This window comes from Trichechus manatus, unplaced genomic scaffold (genome assembly GCF_000243295.1).
Source record: "Trichechus manatus latirostris isolate Lorelei unplaced genomic scaffold, TriManLat1.0 scaffold00006, whole genome shotgun sequence".
Classification (NCBI taxonomy): domain Eukaryota; kingdom Metazoa; phylum Chordata; class Mammalia; order Sirenia; family Trichechidae; genus Trichechus; species Trichechus manatus.
Window position 1 is genome coordinate 1,329,964 of NW_004443942.1, and position 21,097 is coordinate 1,351,060.

At 38.5% G+C, this 21,097-nt stretch overlaps 1 protein-coding gene across 6 annotated transcripts in view; it reads right to left on the reverse strand.

The window, feature by feature from the left end:
* The window catches only part of DENND5A (DENN domain containing 5A), a 106,130-nt gene that overhangs the window by 46,091 nt on the left and 38,942 nt on the right, over window positions 1-21,097 (reverse strand). For all 6 annotated transcript variants that reach the window (XM_023737110.1, XM_004369634.3, XM_023737106.1 and 3 more), the window contains one exon: window positions 10,387-10,574. In XM_023737110.1, the coding sequence (XP_023592878.1) occupies window positions 10,387-10,574 (188 nt within the window). The remainder of the gene's footprint in view (window positions 1-10,386; window positions 10,575-21,097) is intronic.

Consider the following 21,097-nt stretch of genomic DNA (forward strand, 5'->3'; position numbering starts at 1 on the left):
AAGAGTATGGCCCCAGGACACCCTTTTAGCTCAGTAATGAAGTCACTCCTGAGGTTCACCCTTCAGCCAAAGATTAGACAGGCCCATAAAACAAAACAAGACTAAATGGGCACACCAGCCCAGGCGCAAGGACGAGAAGGCAGGAGGGAACAGGAAAGCTGGTAATAGGGAACCTAAGGTTGAGAAAGGGACAGTGTTGACACGTCATGGGTTTTCAACCAATGTCACAATATGTATACTAACTGTTTAATGAGAAGCTAAGTTCTGTAAACCTTCATCTAAGGTACAATAAAAAATAAATAAATAAAAAGAGGCCTCATCTTTTAAAGATACATACTGCATATATTTGAATAACATTGTAATGTCGTGTGAGATTTGCTACAAAATAAGGCAGGGTGGGGAGAGCGGAGAGCAAGGAAGATACAGATGGGAAAACAGAAGCCATGAGCTGATGACTATTGTATGATAGATGCTATTTGCTTTACTCTTGTATATGTCTGACATTTTCTGTAACAAAAAGTAAAAAATAAACCACAAATGTATTAAAAGAAAATATAAAAGATTATGATTCTATCTTAGGGTAGAGCCGAGCTTTCTAAACTTTATTATAAGGCTAGAAATCATAAAGGTAAATGTTGTTGTTATTCTTAGCTGCCATCAAGTCAGCCCCCAATACATGGTAACCCCATGCACAATGAGACTGGACCATTGTGATCCATAGGGTTTTCACTGGCCAATTTTTGGAAGTAAATTGTCAGGCTGTTCTCTCTAGTCTTAGTCTGGAAACTCCACTGAAACCTGCTCAGCATCACAGCAACACATAAGCTTCCAATGACAGATGAGTGGTAGCTGTGCTTGAGATGCACTGGCCAGGAATCGAACCTGGGTCTCCTGCGTGGAAGGTGAGAATTCTACCACTGAACCACCACTGCCCTTGCTCTAAAGGTAAACATTACTATAAAAATATTAAAAGGTAAACAATCTAGGAAATAATAATTGTAACACATAACATGTAAAAGTCACTGAGACAAAGATAATTCACTCAACTTAAAAATGGACATAGGATACAAAAAGCAAACACAGAAGAGCTATCAGTTCACTATAAATATATGAAAAAATGTTCAATTTCGTTAATAAACCAAGAAATGCAAACATATTTTTTTTACCTATTGGACTAGCAAAGATTTATTACTGTCCAATGCTGGAGAAGTTGTTGTTGTTAGGTGCTGTCAAGTCAATTCCGACTCACAGTGACCCCATGTACAGCAAAATGAAACATGCCTGGTCCTGCGCCATCTTCACAATTGTTACTACGCTTCAGCTCATCGTTGCAGCCACTGTGTCAATCCATCTCATTGAGGGTCCTCCTCTCTTTCGCTGACCCTCTATTTTACCAAGCATGATGTCCTTCTCCAGGGACTGGTCCGTCCTGATAACGTGTCCGAAGTATGTAAGACAAAGTCTCACCATCCTCACTTCTAAGGAGCATTCTGGCTGTATTTCTTCCAGGACAGATTTGTTTGTTCTTCTGGCAGTCCATAGGATGTTCAATATTCTATGCCAAAACCATAATTCAACGGCATCAATTCTCCGGTCTTCCTTATTCAATGTCCAACTTTCCCATGCATATGAGGCCAACTGAAAACAACATGGTTTGGGTCAGGCACACCTCAGTCCTCAAAGCGAGATCTTTACTTTTCAACATTTTAAAGAGGCCTTTTGCAGCAGATTCACCCAATGCAATATGTCGTTTAATTTCTTGACTGCTGCTTCTATGGGCATTGACTGTGGATCCAAGGAAAATGAAATCCTTGACAACTTTAATATTTTCTCCATTTATCATGATGTTGCTTACTGGTCCAGTTGTGATGATTTTTGTTTTCCTTATGTTGAGGTATAATCCATACTGAAAGGTGTAGTCTTTGATCTTCATCAGTAAGTGCTTCAAGTCCTTTTCGCTTTCAGCAAGCAAGGCTGTATCATCTGCATATCGCAGGTTGTTAATGCAAAAGTTACCAGGAAACAAACATCTCATGCGCTGTTATTGGGAATGTAAACTGATGACTTTCTGGGGACAATACTATAAGACAAAGTTTTTCCAGCCCAAACCAAGAACTAAAACATTACTGATACTTTTATCTACCTATGTGCTCCTCCCTAATCCCACTCCACAATCTACACACTCCCGCCCCCAAGTAACTACTGAATTCTATTTACGGCACAGTGGGTTGCTATTAACGAGCCCTGGTGGAGCAGTGGTTAAGCACTCAGCTGCTAGCCAAAAGGTCAGTAGTTTGAATTCACGAGCCACCCCACAGGAGAAAGATATGGCAGTCTGCTTCGGTAAAGATTACAACCTAGGAAACCCTATGGGGCAGTTGTATTCCGTTTTATATGGTTGCTACGAGTCAAAATTGACTCAACGGCAACGAGTTTGGTTTTTCTTTTTTTGTTTGGGTTGCTACTGTATGGCCCTTTTAGCCATGGTCTTGTAGCTCCCACAAAATGATCAGGTGGGACTATGTAAATGGGGCGCTTGTGGCCCACCGTCTTAGTCATCTAGTGCTGCTATAACAGAAATACCACAAGTGGATGGTTTTAACAAAGAGAAGTTTATTTCCTCACAGTTAAAGTAGGCTAGAAGTCCAAATTCAGGGCGTCAGCTCCAGGGGAAGGCTTTTTCTCTCTGTCAGCCTTCTTCTCTTCAGTGTTCTCCTGGACTAGGAGCTTTTCTGCGCAGGGACTCCAGTCCAGCGCTGCTTTCTGGATGGCATGAGGTCCCCCCGTCTCTCTGCTCACTTCTCTCTTTTTATATCTCAAGAGATTGCCTCAGGACACAATCCAGTCTTGTAGATCCAGCCCTGCCTTACTAACACAACTGCCACCCATCCTCCCTCATTAACATCATAGAGGCAGGATTTACAACATATAGGAAAATCACACAGTACCAGGAATCATGGCCCAGCCAAACTGATATACACATTTTGGGGGGGACAGAATTCAAACCATGACACCCACCAAGGGGAATGGACAGTTTTGCTAGTGCAAATAAGGTGTATGGAACCCTTGCAAGGGTGGGAGGAGTAGAAACATTCAAATAAGGTGCATGGCACCCTTGGTAGGGGATTGGTCAGTTTTGCCATTCCGCTAAGCTTAAAGGGAGCCAAACCCAGAGGTTAGGGGGCGGGGACCCTTACTACCAACAAGAAGAAGAACCTGGAGTGGAGCATGTCCTTCGGACCTGGGGTACCTGTGCTGAGAACCTCCTAGACCCAGGAGACAGAGAGAGCTGCAACGCTGAAGACAGCATAAGACAGGACCAGCAGGCTAGGCTCACTGACCCACAGAGCAAGAGAGCTGAGTGCCCTTGGGTAGGAGGTTTCCTGGCAGAGTAGGGTACCTCAGGGCATGTATCAGTGGAGCTAAAGAGCTTTTTAACACTTGCCTGAGCAGGGCAGAGGCCAAGGCCTAGGGTGGAGAAAGAGGTCTGCTTGTGGGCCCAGCCAAGAAGCAGCTGTCCTGATCAAAGAACTATATCCTGAGTTGTTCCTGTTATTTCCAAGTTGACCCTGATTCTGAACTGTAATCTGTTACTTCCCTAATAAACCCCATATTGTGAGTATGGTCTGTGAGTTCTGTGTGGCCACTGCAATGAATTATCGAACCCAAGAGACAAGTACAGAGTGCCATGGAAGGGATGGCTGGTATAAGAATTGGTAAAAAGGTTGGAAAGTGAACGTATGTCTGACCTTCACCTCAAAGGAATCAGCTTTGGGCTGATGCTGCTGATCTGGATGATTCTCCTCCCCACTCCTGAAGTTAAAAGGTCTGACATGTTGCCATTTTTTTATATTATTATTATCCTTTTCCTTTTAAAAAAAAAAAAAAATCACAAATATATTTATGCCTTTAAACTGTTTACTGCTTTTGAATTTTATAAAAGGATTATCATTCCTTAAACAGTCTTTTAGTACATTCTTTACTCAACATTAGGTTACTAAGATTCAGCCAGTTTTTGGTATGTAGCTGTACTTCTTTCATTTTCACTCTTATATAAATTCCACTGTGTGACTGTATCACAATTTATCAATTTTTCTATTAAAGAACCTTTGAGCTGTTTACAGCTTATTGCTTTTACATTATAACATGTATTCTTATGTGCAAGATTTTCTCTTGTAAGGTACGCAAATGTCCAACTTTGTAAGATAATGCCTGGCTGGGTTCCAAAGTGGTTATAACAATTTACACTTTTACCAGCAATCTAAAATGATGCTACAAATCCTTCCCAAAACTTGGTATCAGGCTTCTCGCATTTTGTCACTGAACTGGATATAAAATAGTACTGTACCTCTGATTTACACTTCCCCAACTGCTAGTAAAGTTAAGAAATGTAGGGTTTTTTGTGCAATACCTAGTTGTATCTTTAACCCATTTTTCTATTGGATTGTCTATGATCTTTTTAATGATTTGTAGGAGCTCTTTATATTCTCTTGGTGCTAATGCTTCGTACATTTTATGTGTTATAAATATCGTCTAGTTGTTATCTTTTTGCTTTCTTTAAGATGTCTTTTTCTTAATTTAAAATATCAAATTTATCAATCTTTTATTTTATGGAAAGACCTTTCTGCATTTTTTTTACAAAATCTTTACCTACCTAGAAGTCAGAAAGGTATTCATTAATATTTTCTTCTAAAAGACTTAAACTTTTACTTTTGACATTTACTTTTTAATCATCTGAAGTTGATTTTGTTATGACGTGAGGAATCGATCCTTCTTCATTTCTTTCCCCTATGGAAATTTTTCCAACTCCATTATTAAATATCCCTCCTTTGGCATAGTACCTGTACTGTATATCAAAATGCTGTTCCATTGATCCATCTGTTGATCTCTGCGTCAATAAATCTTGTATTATAAAAGAGACAAAACAGTAACGTGGTACGTCCTCCTTAATATAACTATTTCAAAAACCCTCAATCTATTCAAACTGTGTGTCTTACCATGTTTGTCTGTTCATTCATTCAATAAACATTTGCTAAGTGCATAAATTACTCTGTCTACCAATCTATAACTAAAAAAGGGAGCTTTTCCATCTCAAAGATTCCAAGACTAGAATAATCACTTTAAATTTCACTCTCTAAAATTCCTCCACAAGATAACTGAGCTTTGCCTATTTAAATGGCCAAAGAATGTTTATCACATTAAGAAAAGGCTACTTTTTGCTTATTCCTTTAAGATTTTAAAAGTATAAACTGTCAAGCTAAGCCATTAAAAAAGACAGTAAAGATGGAATTAAATTATGTAGTCATGAAGACTACCTGCCTCATAAATTCTGACCATACATTAACAGAATATGGCACTATGACCCACTAGAGGTATACAATGCAATCATTTACCTCTCTTTAGAGGGAAAAAAGTAGTTTCTCCAGTAGGAAAGAGAGAGGGAGCTAAAAATAACTGTATCCACTCAACAACACTCGGATGGCTTTTCTCCCACTGCTGTAAGCCAAACACAGAATGTCTGTAAAGAATTTTATGTGTACATATTGTGGCTATCTCTAGCCAGAGATGGCTAGAGGTGAGAAAGCAGTTCAAGCTCACTTCAGAGATGGGCTAGAATAAGATACGAGCCTCTGAGCAGACAGCACCAGCCATTCTTTCCGAAGTTGGGCTGAAAAAGGAGGGATAAGAAGGCAAAGGGAAAAAGAGGACCATTCAATTATCAGGCTCATAAAATAGCCTCGCACTTTTCTTCCCAGCACACAGAGGGCTCTGGAAAAAAAACGGAAGCAACTTATAAAGTTACCACAAACTCATCCATCTCTTTCCTCAACCAAGAAGCAGCCAACTCCTGTATAACAGCTTAGGGGACAAGAAGTAGCCTGGAAGAGGTCCTGAACCCTACATGATCAGTTTTCCTATTAATCTCCTGCCTTGTTGGGAAGACTTAGCTACTCTGGAGTAGTGACCACATGGATCCCCAAAATACCAATGTCCCAAATGTCTTCCTGCAGGGGGTCATAAAGACCCTTCCCAGCCCTGAGTTCCTAACAACAAATCACAGCCAGCTTCTCCCCCTAGTCTATTTCCAAGTGATTCATCGAAGAGGAGCTCAACACACAGACTGTTGGTGCGGAAGGTAGGAGAGAACAGTAGAGGCTATTAAAGGACTGTCCTGAGACCTGAGAAAGGAGAAAAACAGTGAGAAAGAAAGAAGGGCCCAAGACAGAAAGAAGTGACACACACAGACACCCCCTTCTTTAATATCCTCTGCTTGCTTCTCCTGACATAGCTGTAAAGGAACTGCATCCTTCTGGACTCGGACAATGAAGCCCAATACAGAAGCACAGGACAAAGCCCCCCTCACAAAGGCTGCCCAGCACTCTCACTTGCTCAGGGCCAGCTGAGCTCATATGTTGGTGTCAAAAGGAACAAAGCACTTTTCACAGACTTCTGATTCCGAAGGATGGGCAGCAACTGATGAATTCTAATTTGGGGACTAGAAAATGTACACTCTTCTTTCCTCCAAGGAAAGTCCCACTTTGAAACCAACTTTGCCCCATCCTCTACCCTGATGATGCCCCCTTGACCAGGCCCAGGTGTATTTCCCCAGTCCTGCCTCAAAGCGTCCTTCTAGCGGCATAGTTTAAACATACCACAGGATGTCCACCAAAATATTCATAGCAGTTATCTCTGACAGTAAAATTTAAGGTAATTCTTATTTGATTCTTTATGTTTTTGTGTAATGTTAGAATCTTTTACTATAAACGTCTTATTTACAAGAAACACTTCAGAGTTGTCTTTCAAAGATACTAACACTCTCCATTCATTATGTGCACCCCATGGTGTTTAACTCTTTAAAACGGTTCTTCTCTCCCCAGTCTGAGACTTCCTATGAGAACTACCCAGATTCAGATATCCCAGAGGTTACCTGCTAAAAATCAAGGTAAAAGTACCAGCTATGTTAAAAAAAAAAAAAATCCATTGCCATCGAATCGATTCCAACTCATAGCGACCCTATAGGACAGAGTAGAACTGCCCCATAGAGTTTCCAAGGAGCGCCCGGTGGATTCGAACTGCAGATCTTTTGGTTAGCAGCCGTAGCACTTACCCATTAAGCCACTAGGGTTTCCCCAGCTATGTAACGCCGCTACAAATATTTGCTCTTCAGGGGGGCAGTCTGGATGAAGTGGGGACTCAAATGCCAGAACTGCTTATTTATGAAGCACACATCAATGTTCTACAGTTCTGTTGTCACTATTCCTTCCCAACTAGACCACAGGGAGAGGCCAGAAGCTCATAAACACAGGTTGCAACAATGATGGGGAATACTACAAAAGTGGAAGATACAGTACACCAGAACAGAATAAGTTCTGACTTTCTCACACAAACCACAGTCTCTCAAATAGTTGCATTAAGAAAACTGCTGGTCTTCCAGCAGGTTCTTCAAACACCCACATACATGAGACACACAGTGTATGATGCTGAGAGATTCTACAAGGAAGAAAACTTGCCCCAAGTATAGAGCAAAGTGATGCCGAAGCTGAAAATAAACGAGAAATTTGGCTTCTTTTTAGTGACCTATTTATTAAATTATTCATGTAGCATGCTTCTTTGGCCTTCCACCTGCAATCATTTTTTATTTTGTTCTTATTTTGACTTTATAAAATTATAATTAGATTTACTAGGAAATGGCATCAATACAAAATATGCATTCGTTTAAAGCAAACAACAAAAAGCTCTCCTTTCTCAATCTTTGGTATCTAGTCTTCATGCATTATTTATAAGTAGAATAAACAAGTACACATAAACAGCCATAACCCCACCTTAATGGTTTTCTCCATCATTTAGATCTTTCCTTCCTTAAGTAATAGTCTCACCCCAAACAGCACAAAGCTCTACAGAATCAAAGGAGCAAAAGGTATGGAAATGAAAGAAGCTACAAGGAAGACATTTTGATTCTAAAACCAATGGAGAATCAGCAAAGTGAAGAGATAATCTATAGAATGGGCAAAATATTTGGTAACCATATATCTGATAAGGGATTAATATCCAGAATATATATATTAATATCCAGAATATAACTCCTACAAATCAACAACAAAAAGACAACCCAATTAAAAATGGGCAAAGGTCTTGAACAGACATTTCTGCAAAGAAGATACACAAATGGCCAATAACCACATGAAAAGATGCTCAAACTCATTAGTCATTACGGAAATGCAAATCAAAATCACAATGATACCGCTTCAAACCCACTAAAACAAAACAACCGGTTGCCACTGAGTCGATTCCGACTCATAGCGACACCCACTAGGATGGCTAATATCCTAAAAACAGAAAATAACAAGTGTTGGTGAGGATGTGGAAAACTTGTAATCCTCCTGCTTTGGAAGTGGAAATGGAAAATGGTACAGCTGCTGTGGAATACAGTTTGGCGGTTCCTCAAAAAGTTAAACATAGAATTATCATATGACCCAGCAATTCCACTGCTAGGTACATAGCAGAAAGACTCAAATAGATAAGTATACACCATTGTTCATTGCAGCATTATTCACAATAGCCAAAAGGTGGAAACAACCCAAATGTTATTCAACAGAGGAATGGATAAACAAAATGTGGTATAATACATACAACAGAGTATTATTCAGCTATAAAGAGAAATTAAATTCTGACACATGCTACGACATGAATCAATTCTGAAAACATTATGTTGATTGAAATAAACCAGATGCAAAAGGACAAATTTCCTATGATCCCATTTATGTGAAATATCTAGAATAAGCAAATACATAGAGATAAACGTTTATTAGTGGTTATTTAGGGGTTGTGGAGAAGAGAGTAAAAGTTATTGCTTAAGGGGTACTGAGTTTCTGTTTAGGGTGATGGATTACATTTGGAAATGAACAGTTGTGAAGGTTGCATAAAATGGGGAATGTAATAATAATGCCACTGAATTATGCACTTAAAATTAGTTAAAATGGTAAATGTTTTATTACATATACTTTACCATAATGAAGATACATTTTACTATAATTTAAGTATCACCTGTATGGTCTAATTATCAGGCATGGTCATCAAAGATGCCGATGACATGAGTGCTGCCCAGATCCAATTCCAGGAGAATGTCCCCTTCTTTGGGGTCCCCTTGCTCATATTCCTCCATTACGCACAAAAACCTTTTCCCCCAAAATTTTTGGTGGAAGGAGGAAACAGAGTCATGTTGATACCAATGTATGTATAACCCAAAGTCTTCTTCCAAGATCTTTCTAATAACTAAGAAATTCAGAGTAGGAAAACCCTTCCCTCAGCTAGCTTTATACCAGCCACAAAATAACGTAAAAAGGCAGAATGGTTATATCGATAATTCTAGCAAAATGAAAAAAAAAATCTTATTTCTATTCATACTTTAAATCTACTCAGAAATAAAGTAGGAAATAAGCAAATAAGTACATATTTTAAATCAATACTTTTGGTATTTGAAACAATAGGAAAGAGAAGCAGGCCATCCTCTTAACAAGACAGAAAAAGCATTCCCTCAAGGCCTTCCTTATCTCGAACCATAAAAGTTTTCAAAACTGGCTCAGTACTATAAAGAATCACTATGATGAGTATAACTTTATAGATCAACTGTGGCCCATAAAAGAAAATCACTGACTTATTAATATATGACTGACTTCTAAAGTAGTTAAAACATTATAGTATGTAAGAGTTTCTTAAAATAACAGAGGGCAGGTAGTATAAAAGTAAAATACAACTGAACATGCATGATAACTGTTGAAGCTGGGTGTTGAGAACACAGGGATTCTTTTTTCTTTTTTAATGCTTCAAGTTTTACATAATAAAAAAATTTAAGTCTAAAAAAGTGTCTACAATACTGTGTATGATAACATGCATGAAAAAGAAAATTCACAAAATAGCACAAATACAGAGACTACAGATACGTTAATATGTATGTCAAGCTATAGGAGCTCTGGTGGCGCAATAGTTAAGCACTCAGCTACTAACTGAAAGGTTGGCAGTTGGAACCCACCAGCGGCTCTGCAGGAGAAAAGACCTTCATGGGAGAAAGACCCATAAAGATTATAGCCTAGGAAACCCTATGAGGCAGCTCTACTCTGTCCTATAGGATCTCTATGAGTCGGAATCGACTCTATGGCACACCGACAAGAAGTCAAGTTATAAAGATAAAAGTTTAACAAGTGTACCCGGAATGATATAAATTGAACTAAATGTTTATTGTTTATACTTTTTTCCTGAAAAGTTATTTATGTTCCCAAAAATAAAACAAACTTGGTGACACCACCCTGGGCTCATCCCGAAGCTCTTCTCTCCCCAACAGATCAGGGTCCAGGGGCACCAGCACTCAAGCACCACAGTTTCTCTCACCTCTTGAGGCAGCTCCAGCTTTGACCGGTCATCCAGGCCATTGGAATGCAAGCCCATCAGGTATGGAACAGGAGCATCTAAGAAATGTAGGAGAGAAGCCGGGAGAATAGGGACATAGACATGCTGCCACTGGAAAGGAAACATGAGAGCTGTAATTGTCTCTGCCACGGTCATCAGTCTCTGGTAATCTAGGTCAAAAAAACACACACAAACCAAATAGTCAAATACAAGACACTTCCCAAATACTAAAACTTTCAAAACAATCTTGCATTTAGAAAGAACAGGGATAAACTTCAACAAGGGTACACTCAGAGTGTGATTCCCTTGTGGGTATCAGACAAACAACCCAGAGACCTAAGTGGACCACAAGCTGAAATATACCCCCATACAGACCCCTGCTAGCAATAACATTTAATACAGAAATACAATAAAAGTCATAAATAGCACCTTGCTCCAAACACTAAACCAGAATTTATCAAGTAGATTCTCTTAAGTAAAAATGGGGTGGAGGAAGTGAAGTGAAATTCAATTTCCATTCTGCATGAAGTCTAAAAACAGGCTCATTCACCACTCAGTATTTCTGCAGTGCATTCTAAAAGATGATGTGAGCTGTGCCTTCAAGATCAAGCACAGAGAACCATTAAGCATGCAGAAGCTGAAATGTCCACGCTATCCAAGTCTGCCCTATACCTGGCAGCCACTCCTGAATGGGAACAGCATAAAATTGACATTTTAACACTTCAGTGAAAAGCTTCCCTAGAACTTGAAAGACCGAGAGGACTGACTTTAGTGACTCAAAACTTTTGCTCCAGATCAGAGACCATAGCCTGGAAATGAAGGCTTGTGCTTAAAGTTTCGTTTTTCTTCAGAATGCAATTTTCTAGAACTCTTTTTAAAAATGGCTAATAAATACATTGGCAAAGTCAATAAAATGGACTGGTTAAAACTGGAAATTTAATAAATTACTACTCATAAATAGTATGATGGTTTCAGGCATTTAAGGACAAAGCAGGAACATAAATTTTAAAACCATATGAGTAATATCCTCTGGAATGGCTGATTTCAAATGACTTTTCATAGGGGTTAAAATAGTTTTATTCACTAAAAACCCAGCCCACTATTTACGCAAAACACAGCTTGGTTCATAAAGGAATTCTAAGTACAAAACACTATCCAGAAAATGGAGAAGTTTGAATAGCTCACTAACAAAGCTTTGAAAGCTATCATCGTGCTCCCGGCTAAGAAAAGAGCATGACCTAGGAAGAATTATTTTTTACTAGTAGTGCAAACATACAGAAATTAATAACTTAAAATTCATTATTTCAAACATTTTGAACACACTTCAGAAAGTGTTTCAGAGACTTCTTTGGAGAAACAGATAAGTGATATGACAAATCAGTGGGTAAAACAGAGCTCAGAGTTTCAATCACCAATAATAAAAAAATAATACAGCTGGTTTACAAGAAGGACAAAGGAGCAAGAACTTTGTCATATTCACTAAAGCTTTGGGGCAAGCTCTGGTAGGAGTTCAAGGAGAGGGTCTATCTCATTTTTCATTGTGCCCACATGAAGCACTGGCATTCCCAAATTAAAAATTATTTATAGTGAGGATACCCCCACCCACCGAATCAAGGACAAAAACATTCCCCAAATCACAGAAAACGTGTCTTCAGGATCAAATTAGAAAATCTACATATCACTTCATAAAAAGTATTTAGTCCTACATAAAAGTAAGCAACAAGTGAATAACAAAATTCAGACCACTGCAAGGTCCACCTTCAGCCTCTTCTGTGATGTCTCAATTCCACTGGTTACCTGGACACCTCTACTTATTTACTCGCTTTCTGCTGAAATCCTCATACTCTACTATTACTCTAACAACTATTACTAAAAAGAATTCTAAAGATCCTCCAGATCGGACCTCAATTCTTGTATTTTTCAGCTTTTTTTCTAGATAGGAATGTCAGGAAATAATCAACTCAAGGGCAATAATCTCAAGAATCTCAGACATCATAAGAATTTATTTTATAATTCAAAATTAAGATGAATCAAAAGAATGTAAAAGTGTGGGAGAAAAGCAGGGGGAGGGAAAAAAACCTTCAAGTGATATTTTAAAGCTGAAGGTCTAGTCCTACTATACCCCAAAACTGGCTCTTAAATACATATTTTAGATAAATGTTTGGCTAAATTATTTCCCTACCCAACCACCCTTTCGGTGTATGTACACACACACAGACACACACAGACACACACAGACACACACACACACAGACACACACACACACACACACAGACACACAGACACACACACACAGACACACACAGACACACACACCATCACCCTATTACCCCATTTTTGGATTTAAAAAAATAAAAGCAGGAAGTACCAGAGGCGTATTCAATCACCGGAAAACCAAACAGCTTCCTCCTTCCCTTACCCAAAGTCAATAAAGCATGTGCTACTACTGCTTATGTGGCTGCCATTCCTGACAAGTCTGCTCAGGGACAATAACATCTCACAGTGGGCCAACATACTCTGAGTAAAGGAGTCCCTGAAATGCTTTTGTCAAGGCAGCTTTCTGGGCATTGGAATATGCCTGCAGTATCTGAGAACATCTACCATATAACCATAAAACAGGGCATGCTAGAGTGAAGGAAACTATAAATCAAGTTCTAATTTTTCCCCTACTCTTCAGGATGACTCTAATCTAGTATCTGAGACTCAGACCATTTATTTCTGCTACTAATAGATACCTTTATTTGCCACACATCAAAATCCCTGAAGAATTCCTTGTGATGAACTTGAAATTGGAGGATTCTCAGAAACAAAACCTATTCTGGGGGTGAGAGATAATCTCACTTTCAAAGCTACTGCTTTCCGTTTATGTGGTTTCATTTAACAGATGCTGGAAATTTGGAATGTTATGGTCTTTCTAGTCGGTGTGAGTTGTGTGGTTTTCTTTCTCCCCCTCTATATTTTTATATTTTTTAAAAAGCTACATCCCACCTGGAAGGAGAGCCTAATAAACACCACCTCAGGGATCCAGCACTCTGTGGTACCCACACTGGGACACTGACTTCCCAGTGCTGTAAGCAACAGCATAAAACCCATTTCTATACACAAGTACAAACAATAAAATGGGTATCCCTTTTGCTATTCATTGCCTGTCTGTGCTCGTTTCAAGAAGGTAAAACCAATAAATAGGAAGGTCATCTGCATCCAAAGAGTTTCCGCCAATCAAAATCAACTGTAGACACTTCAGCTCTAGGCAACTACCTGTGTTCTGTCACAGCTTCCATAATGTTGTAATAAGCAATTACTTCTAACAAAAGGAGATAATGCATAGCATAATGGGATTACCACCACCACTCTTGAGTGGTAAGGAGGGGGGAATCACTACATTTTTATGACTTATCTCTATGCAGAAAGACAACTCTTAATATATTAGATTTGGGATCACCCTACAGATAAGTGGAGCACCGGTGGAGTAGTGGTTAATACCTATGGCTGCTAACCAAAAAGGTCGGCAGTGCGAATCCACCAGCTGCTCCTTGGAAACCCTAGGGGACAATTCTACTCTGTCCCATAGGGTCGCTATGAGTCAGAATTGACTCAAGGGCAACAGGTCTTGGACGGGTCTACAGATAAGCCCACTCCTAAACAAACTACATGACATCTTCTACATATTAGAAACTGAATATATAAACTTTATCACACTACTCTTCGTACCTAGGAAACAACCGAAACTATAGTCTTGCAGTCTCTAAGATACATTATCAAATGAAGAAAGCAACGTGCTAAACAATAACAATTGTTGTGGTTAGGTGTCATCCAGTTGATTTTGACTCAGAGCAACCCCATGCGATAGAGCAGTGCTGGCCCATAGGGTTTTCTTGGCTGTTAATTTTTACAGAAGCAGATCGCCAGGTCTTTCACTGGCTGAGTTGCTGGGTAGGTTTGAACCGCCAGCCTTTCAGTTAGCAGCCAAGTGCTCAGCTGTTTGCACTACCAGGGCTCCTTAATAAATAGTCCCATTTGTATTGTTTTTAAAAAGCATGTATGTTTGTATATGCATGACTATGCCTGGAAGGAAATGGGAAGAGAAAACGGTGCTAACCTCCCTGAAGGAAATCTAGGGGCCAGAGGTAGAAATCGTATACTTGCACTATATATTCTTTTGTAATGTTTTAAATTTTGATTCCATATGATTAAAATGCTTTTTGTATGTTTTAGTTTAACATACCAAATATATCATATGTACATGCATAATTTTTTTAAAATTAAAATTAACACACGTATATTCAACACCTAACATAAAAAATAGTATTTTTAAAAAATATTTGGGGGAAGGGCATAAAAAAAATTGAGAGATTGTTTCTTGGCAGTAATTACTTCTCTGGGGTAAGATTCTAGGTCAAAGAAGGGAAAACTTTCAACTTCCTCTTCATTGTCCACGTACTATTTATTTGTTTAAAAAAACTTATTTTCATTAGGGATACACAAGAAATTTGCTCTCTGTGGCTACCACAGGAGGAATAGAGGGAAGGAGATTTCATCTCATTTGCTTTGTAATGGTTTTGATTTTTAACCTTGAGCCCGTATTTCTTTTGTAATAAAAAACTAGTTTAGATTTTTAAGATACAAATATCTCCTACCAACCTCCACATAATCAACTCACTGTATTAATTGATTTTCCTCATTCTCTCAGTAAAGCATACACTGCTCCCACTCACTGAACTGAATGGTAACAAGAGTCAGTTGCATCTGTCCCCAAATACGTCTGTGCTAGTTGAACTTATTACTTGATTATATAATTTGACGAAATATTATGTAAATAAATGGCAAAAATCTGAAGGCAAAAAGAAAAAACTGTTGTTTCTATGAGAACAAAATTAAATGCTTTAAAAAGACTCATTAACATAAAGTTGCTAAAAAATACTGTAACTGAATTAGGCATATTGTAAGTACAATAAACTAAGTGCAAAAAAACTAGGGAAAATTATAAAAGTTTAGAGGTAGTCTCCACTCAGATTCTTCTGCAATGTTCTTAACTTTTCTCTACTTAGGAAAAAAAAAATAACTGGAAATCCTAGTAAATGCATTATAGTTATAATTTATGTAAGAAAAACAATGCATATAATTAGTGAACCCATAATCAAGGGATATGCCTGGACCCTATACCAAACAACTGGTGACTGCACATTAATATGTTTCAAGTTAAAATGTGTAATAGATGTATATACTATTTTTAGAATCCCCAGACTTTACTTGTTCAATTATTTAACCAACTACCCTACTAGATCACATTAAAGAGCTTCTTTTCTCCTCGTAATTTTAAAACAACCACTAAAAAATTATGCTATTAAAAAAAAAGGAGGGGAGGGGTGGGGGGGAAATACTAAATAGACAATAGATAAGTGGTAACTCTGGTGAAGGGTAAGACAGTACACAATACTGGGGAAGCCAGCACAACTTGTACAAGGAAAGGTCATGGAAGCTCCATAGACACATCTAAACTCCCTGAGGGACTGAATTGCCGGGCAGAGGGCTGTGGGGACCATGGTCTCGGGGAACATCTAGCTCAATTGGCGTAACACAGTTTATAAAGACATTGTTCTACATTCTACCTTGGTGAGTAGTGTCTGGGGTCTTAAAAGCCTGTGAGCGGCCATCTAAGATACTCCACTGGACTCACCCCTTCGGGAGCAAGGGAAAATGAAGAGAACAGGATACAAGGAAAAGATCAGTCCAAAGGACTAATGGACCACAGCTACCAAGGCCTCCACCGGACTGGGTCCACTACAGCTAGATGGTGCCTGGTTACCACCGACTGCTCTGACCGGGATCACAACAGAGGGCTCTGGACAGAGCTGGAGAAGGATGCAGAACAAAATTCTAACATACAAAAAAAGACCAGATTTACTGGCCTGACAGAGACTGGAGAAACCCCAAGAGTACGGCCCCCAGACACCCTGCTAGCTCAGTGGTGAAGTCACTTCCGAAGTTCACCGTTCAGCCAGGGACTGGACAGCCCCATAAAACAAAACAGGACTTATGAGGCACAGCAGTCCAGGGACAAGGAAGAGAAGGCAGAAGGGGACAGGAAAGCTGGTGATAGGGAACCCAAGGTTGAGTAAGGACAGTGTTGACATGTAGTGGGGTTCTTAACCATTGTCATAGGGCAACATGTGTACTAACTGTTTAATAAGAAACTATTTTGTTCTGTAAACCTTCATCTAAAGTGAGAACAGCAGCACAACTGGAAGAACGTAATCAATGTAACTGAATTTTACATGCAGAAATTTTTGAAATGGTGTATCTTCAGCTATGTATATTTTCACAAAAAAAAAAAAAGGTCCTCCAAGGTCGAGAAGGGAGCATGTTGACATGTCATGGGGTTGTTAACCAATGCCATAAAACAATATGTATAGTGACTGTTTAATAAGAAAATATTTGTTCCGTAAACCTTCACCTAAAGTACAATTAAAAAAAAAAAAAAAGGAGAGGAGAACTCTATTCTCTACATGGACCGAAGAACAAATATTATCCAGAAGTAAATAAAACAACCTACATATAAAGAAAATACTGCTTAAAACTGCCAGTTCAATCATCCGAAGGGTAACACTTTTAGAATCTTACAATTTTAGCTGAATTCCTTCTCCCTAAGTAACACCTCTTTTCTGTTCAGAAGGCAGAACATGCAGCAGGTAACATCAACTATGAAAGGTGAAGGCATGTTTTTGAAGGGCAAAGATTTTTGTCCATATAAGGACAATTTCTTTGAATCATAAATAAAAACAATTTTTAAGAAAACCAACCTGAATTGTTTAAAGCACAGTATTAACAATAGAGACCATAACCTACATGCAATAAAAGGCAATCCACTCCATTTTAGCTTCAACCATGCTCAGCACTGTCCAGGAAGAGTTTTTGAAAAAAAGCTTTTTCTTATCCATGCTAAGAATGACTTTAGGTCCTGAGTTCGATTTGACTCTATACACAAACTTTCTCAATTGCCTTCAAATCTCTTGAAATTTTTATTATGAATACAATAACCCACATTCTGGGAAATACAGAAGGGGCTCTGACAGAAAACTGTCACTTACCATATTTTTTGTTTTAATTCTCCCTTTGTAGCCTCTAACAATTCCCACTGTATGACAGGTATCTAAATGCCAGCTGCACCCTCTAACACCTGGACTATCTGCTTCCCTCCTCTCTGCTCCATTCCAAACCAGTCTTCAGACTATTCAACTCAGTCTCTGTCTCAAAGTATTTTCATCAAGCTCCAGCCAACAGACAGTGACTAGGAAAGTAATATGACTTGTTCAAGTCTATACCTCACCCAGAGGCAGGAATAGGCAATTTCACATTTTAAACCAAAAGTTGCAAAGTGAAGCCTCAAGGACTATGTTCAACCAATAGATGTTTTTTGTTTGGCCTGCACAGTGTTTAACAAGAACATTGCTGCTGATGTTTAAAAATCAGAGATTTCCTGTAAAAAAAAAACCTGGGTCCCCTTGAAAAACTGGAAGATCTAGTAACATTAGTCAGCATTCCCACAAGGAATTAGCTGGAGTTAATAAGTGGCTGTTCACTTCAGATGGGTTGTGTGCTCTTCAATTCAATATAGTCTCCATTACTTCACCTTCAGACTACATCCAGAATTCAACCATTACATACCACTTCATTGTTTTACTTCTTAGTCCTAGCCAACATCATCTCTCACTGAGATTAGAACGGCCTCCTAACTGGACTGTGCTTTTCTCCATTCCTCATTTGGGGATATACTCATAACACGGTGGCTAGACTGATCCTATTAAAAAGTATAAATTCATTCATTAACAAACATTCACTGAGCACCAAATTATATACCAGGCACTTTTCTGGTGCTTGGAATACATCAGTGAACAAAAGGCAAAAATCCCTGCCCTTATCAAGGTTAAACATCATTCCTCAGCTCAAAGTCTTCCTATGCCCACAGGCCAAATCTGGGATAACTGGAGCATCAAAAATAAATACAGTAATGGATTATAACTCACTGAATAAAATAAAAATCTATGAGTCCATAAATAACAAGGGAGAATGGAAAGCTCTTCCTTATAGTAGAATGCCAACTAATAAATACAGACAGAATATAGAACACCAACTAATAAATACAGAAGGAATACTAGAGTTAGAAAATCACCATTTTGCAACCATCACAGTAATGACTAATTCAGACTAGAACCATCAATGGATGTTAAAACTATAAGGCAAATCTTTGAAGAGGAACAGGGTATTCACAAAGTTTCAAAGTATCTCCCCACAAATGACTTACTAGTTACAAAGGTAAAAATGGTAACTCTCCGGTGAAGACACCCAGCAGATACCATCTTAGCGAAGTGACCAAATTAACATCACCAAAAGGAACAAACTGACATCATAGGCCTCCTGTAATAACAAAAATCAACATTATACGCCTCCTGATACAATGTACTGAGAAAAGCACATCACTTCTGTGATATCCTATTTATAACCTGAATCTAATCACGCAGAAACATCAGACAAACTCAAATGGAGGAACATTCTACAAAATAACTTGCCTGTACTCTTCAAAAATGTTAATGTCATGAAAGACAAAGGTTGAGGAACTGACAACTAAAAGCGATGTACGCTAGTGGACTGGATCCTAGATCAGGATTTTTTTTTTTAATTATCATAACAGACATTATAGGATAGTAGCAAAATCTGCATATAGTATTATATAAATTTAAAATTTCCTCAATTTGATAATCATACTGTAGTTACATAAGATAATTTCCTTGTTCTTAGGAAATAAAAGCTGAAGCACTTAGAGGTTAGGGGCCAAGGGACATGATGTCTGCAATAACTCTCAATGGTCCAGTTATGTTCACACATATACAGAAATAGAGAGAGTAATAAACCAAATGTAGCAAAATGTTAACAACTGGAGAATTTGTAGGAGTGTATAAAAGACTTCTTTAAACACTTCTTGCAACTCATCTATAAATCAGAAATTATTTCAAAATAAAAATTTAAAAATATTAAAACCTCCGATGGCTTCACATCTCAAAGTAAATGCCGAAGTCCTTATAATGACCTATAAGACCCTCTACAATCCGGCCGCCTGTTAAATCTCTAACACCATCTTCTACTATACTCCTGCCACAGAGTGGAGTACACCCTAGTCCATCCATCCATCTTCCTTACTGTTCTTGCACATTCTTGTCTCAGAACCTTTATACCTCTTGTGCCCTTTACCTGGAAGACTTTTCCTATCTGGACCCAGATATTAAGATGGCTAGGTCATTGAGAGAAGCCTAACCTAATCACCCTATTAAAAAGTGAAACTTCCCTTCCCCAAATATTATCTTCCGTCTCTGTTTTATTTTTCTCTATAGACCTTTTACCACCTTACCTACTATATACCTTATTTATTTATGCTATCATCTCTCTCTCTTCCCCTACTAAAATATAAGTTCCATTATGGCAGGGATTTTTATCTGTTTTGTCCACCACTGTATCTCTAGCACTTGGAATAATGCCTGGTACACAGTAGGTGCTCAACAAATATGTTGTGAATGAATAAATTTTATGTTACTTGTCTGGCTCATTTACTACTCATCTGTTTCCTTCTGATCTCCCTTACTGTCTTATCTAAATCCACTGTTCTTGAGTTGAGAATCCAGACATAAACTCAGCCACCTATGAGCAGCTGATATTTGACAAAGGTCCAAAGTCCGTTAATTGAGGAAAAGACAGTCTCTTTAACCAATGGTGCTAGCATAACTGGATATCCATCTGCAAAAAACTGAAAAAAGACCCATACCTCACACCGTGCACAAAAACTAACTCAAAATGGATCAAAGACTTAAATATAAAATCAAAAACGATAAAGATCATGGAAGAAAAAATAGGGACAACGCTAGGAACCCTAATACATGGCATAAACACAATACGAACCATAAGTAACAATGCACAAGCACCAGAAGAGAGACTAGACAAATGGGAGCTCCTAAAAATCAAACACTTATGCTCATCAAAAGACTTCACCAAAAGAGTCAAAAGACAACCTACAGACTGGGAAAAAAAAATTTGGCTACAACAAATCTGATCAGCGTCTAATCTCTAAAATCTACAAGATACTGCAAAACCTTAACAACAAAAAGACAAATAACCCAATTAAAAAATGGGCAAGGATATAAACAGGCACTTTGCCAAAGAAGATATTCAGGCGGCTAACAGACATACGAAGAAATGCTCACGATCATTAGCCATTAGAGAAATGCAGATCAAAACTACAATGAGATAATCATCTCACCCCAACAAGGCTAGCATTAATCCAAAAAACACAAAACAATAAATGCCGTAGAGGTTGTGGAGAGACTGGAACACTTATACAGTGTTGGTGGGAATGTAAAATGGTACAACCACTTCGGAAATCGATTTGGCACTTCCTTAAAAAGCTAGAAATAGAAGTACCATACAATCCAGCTATCCCGCTCCTTGGTACATATCCTAGAGAAATAAGAACTGTCACACGAATAGATATATGCACACCCACGTTCACTGCAGCACTGTTCACAATAGTAAAAAGATGGAAACAACCTAGATGCCCATCAACGGATGAATGGATAAACAAACTATGGTATATCCACACAATGGAATACTACGCAACGATAAAGAACAATGATGAAGCCGTAAAAC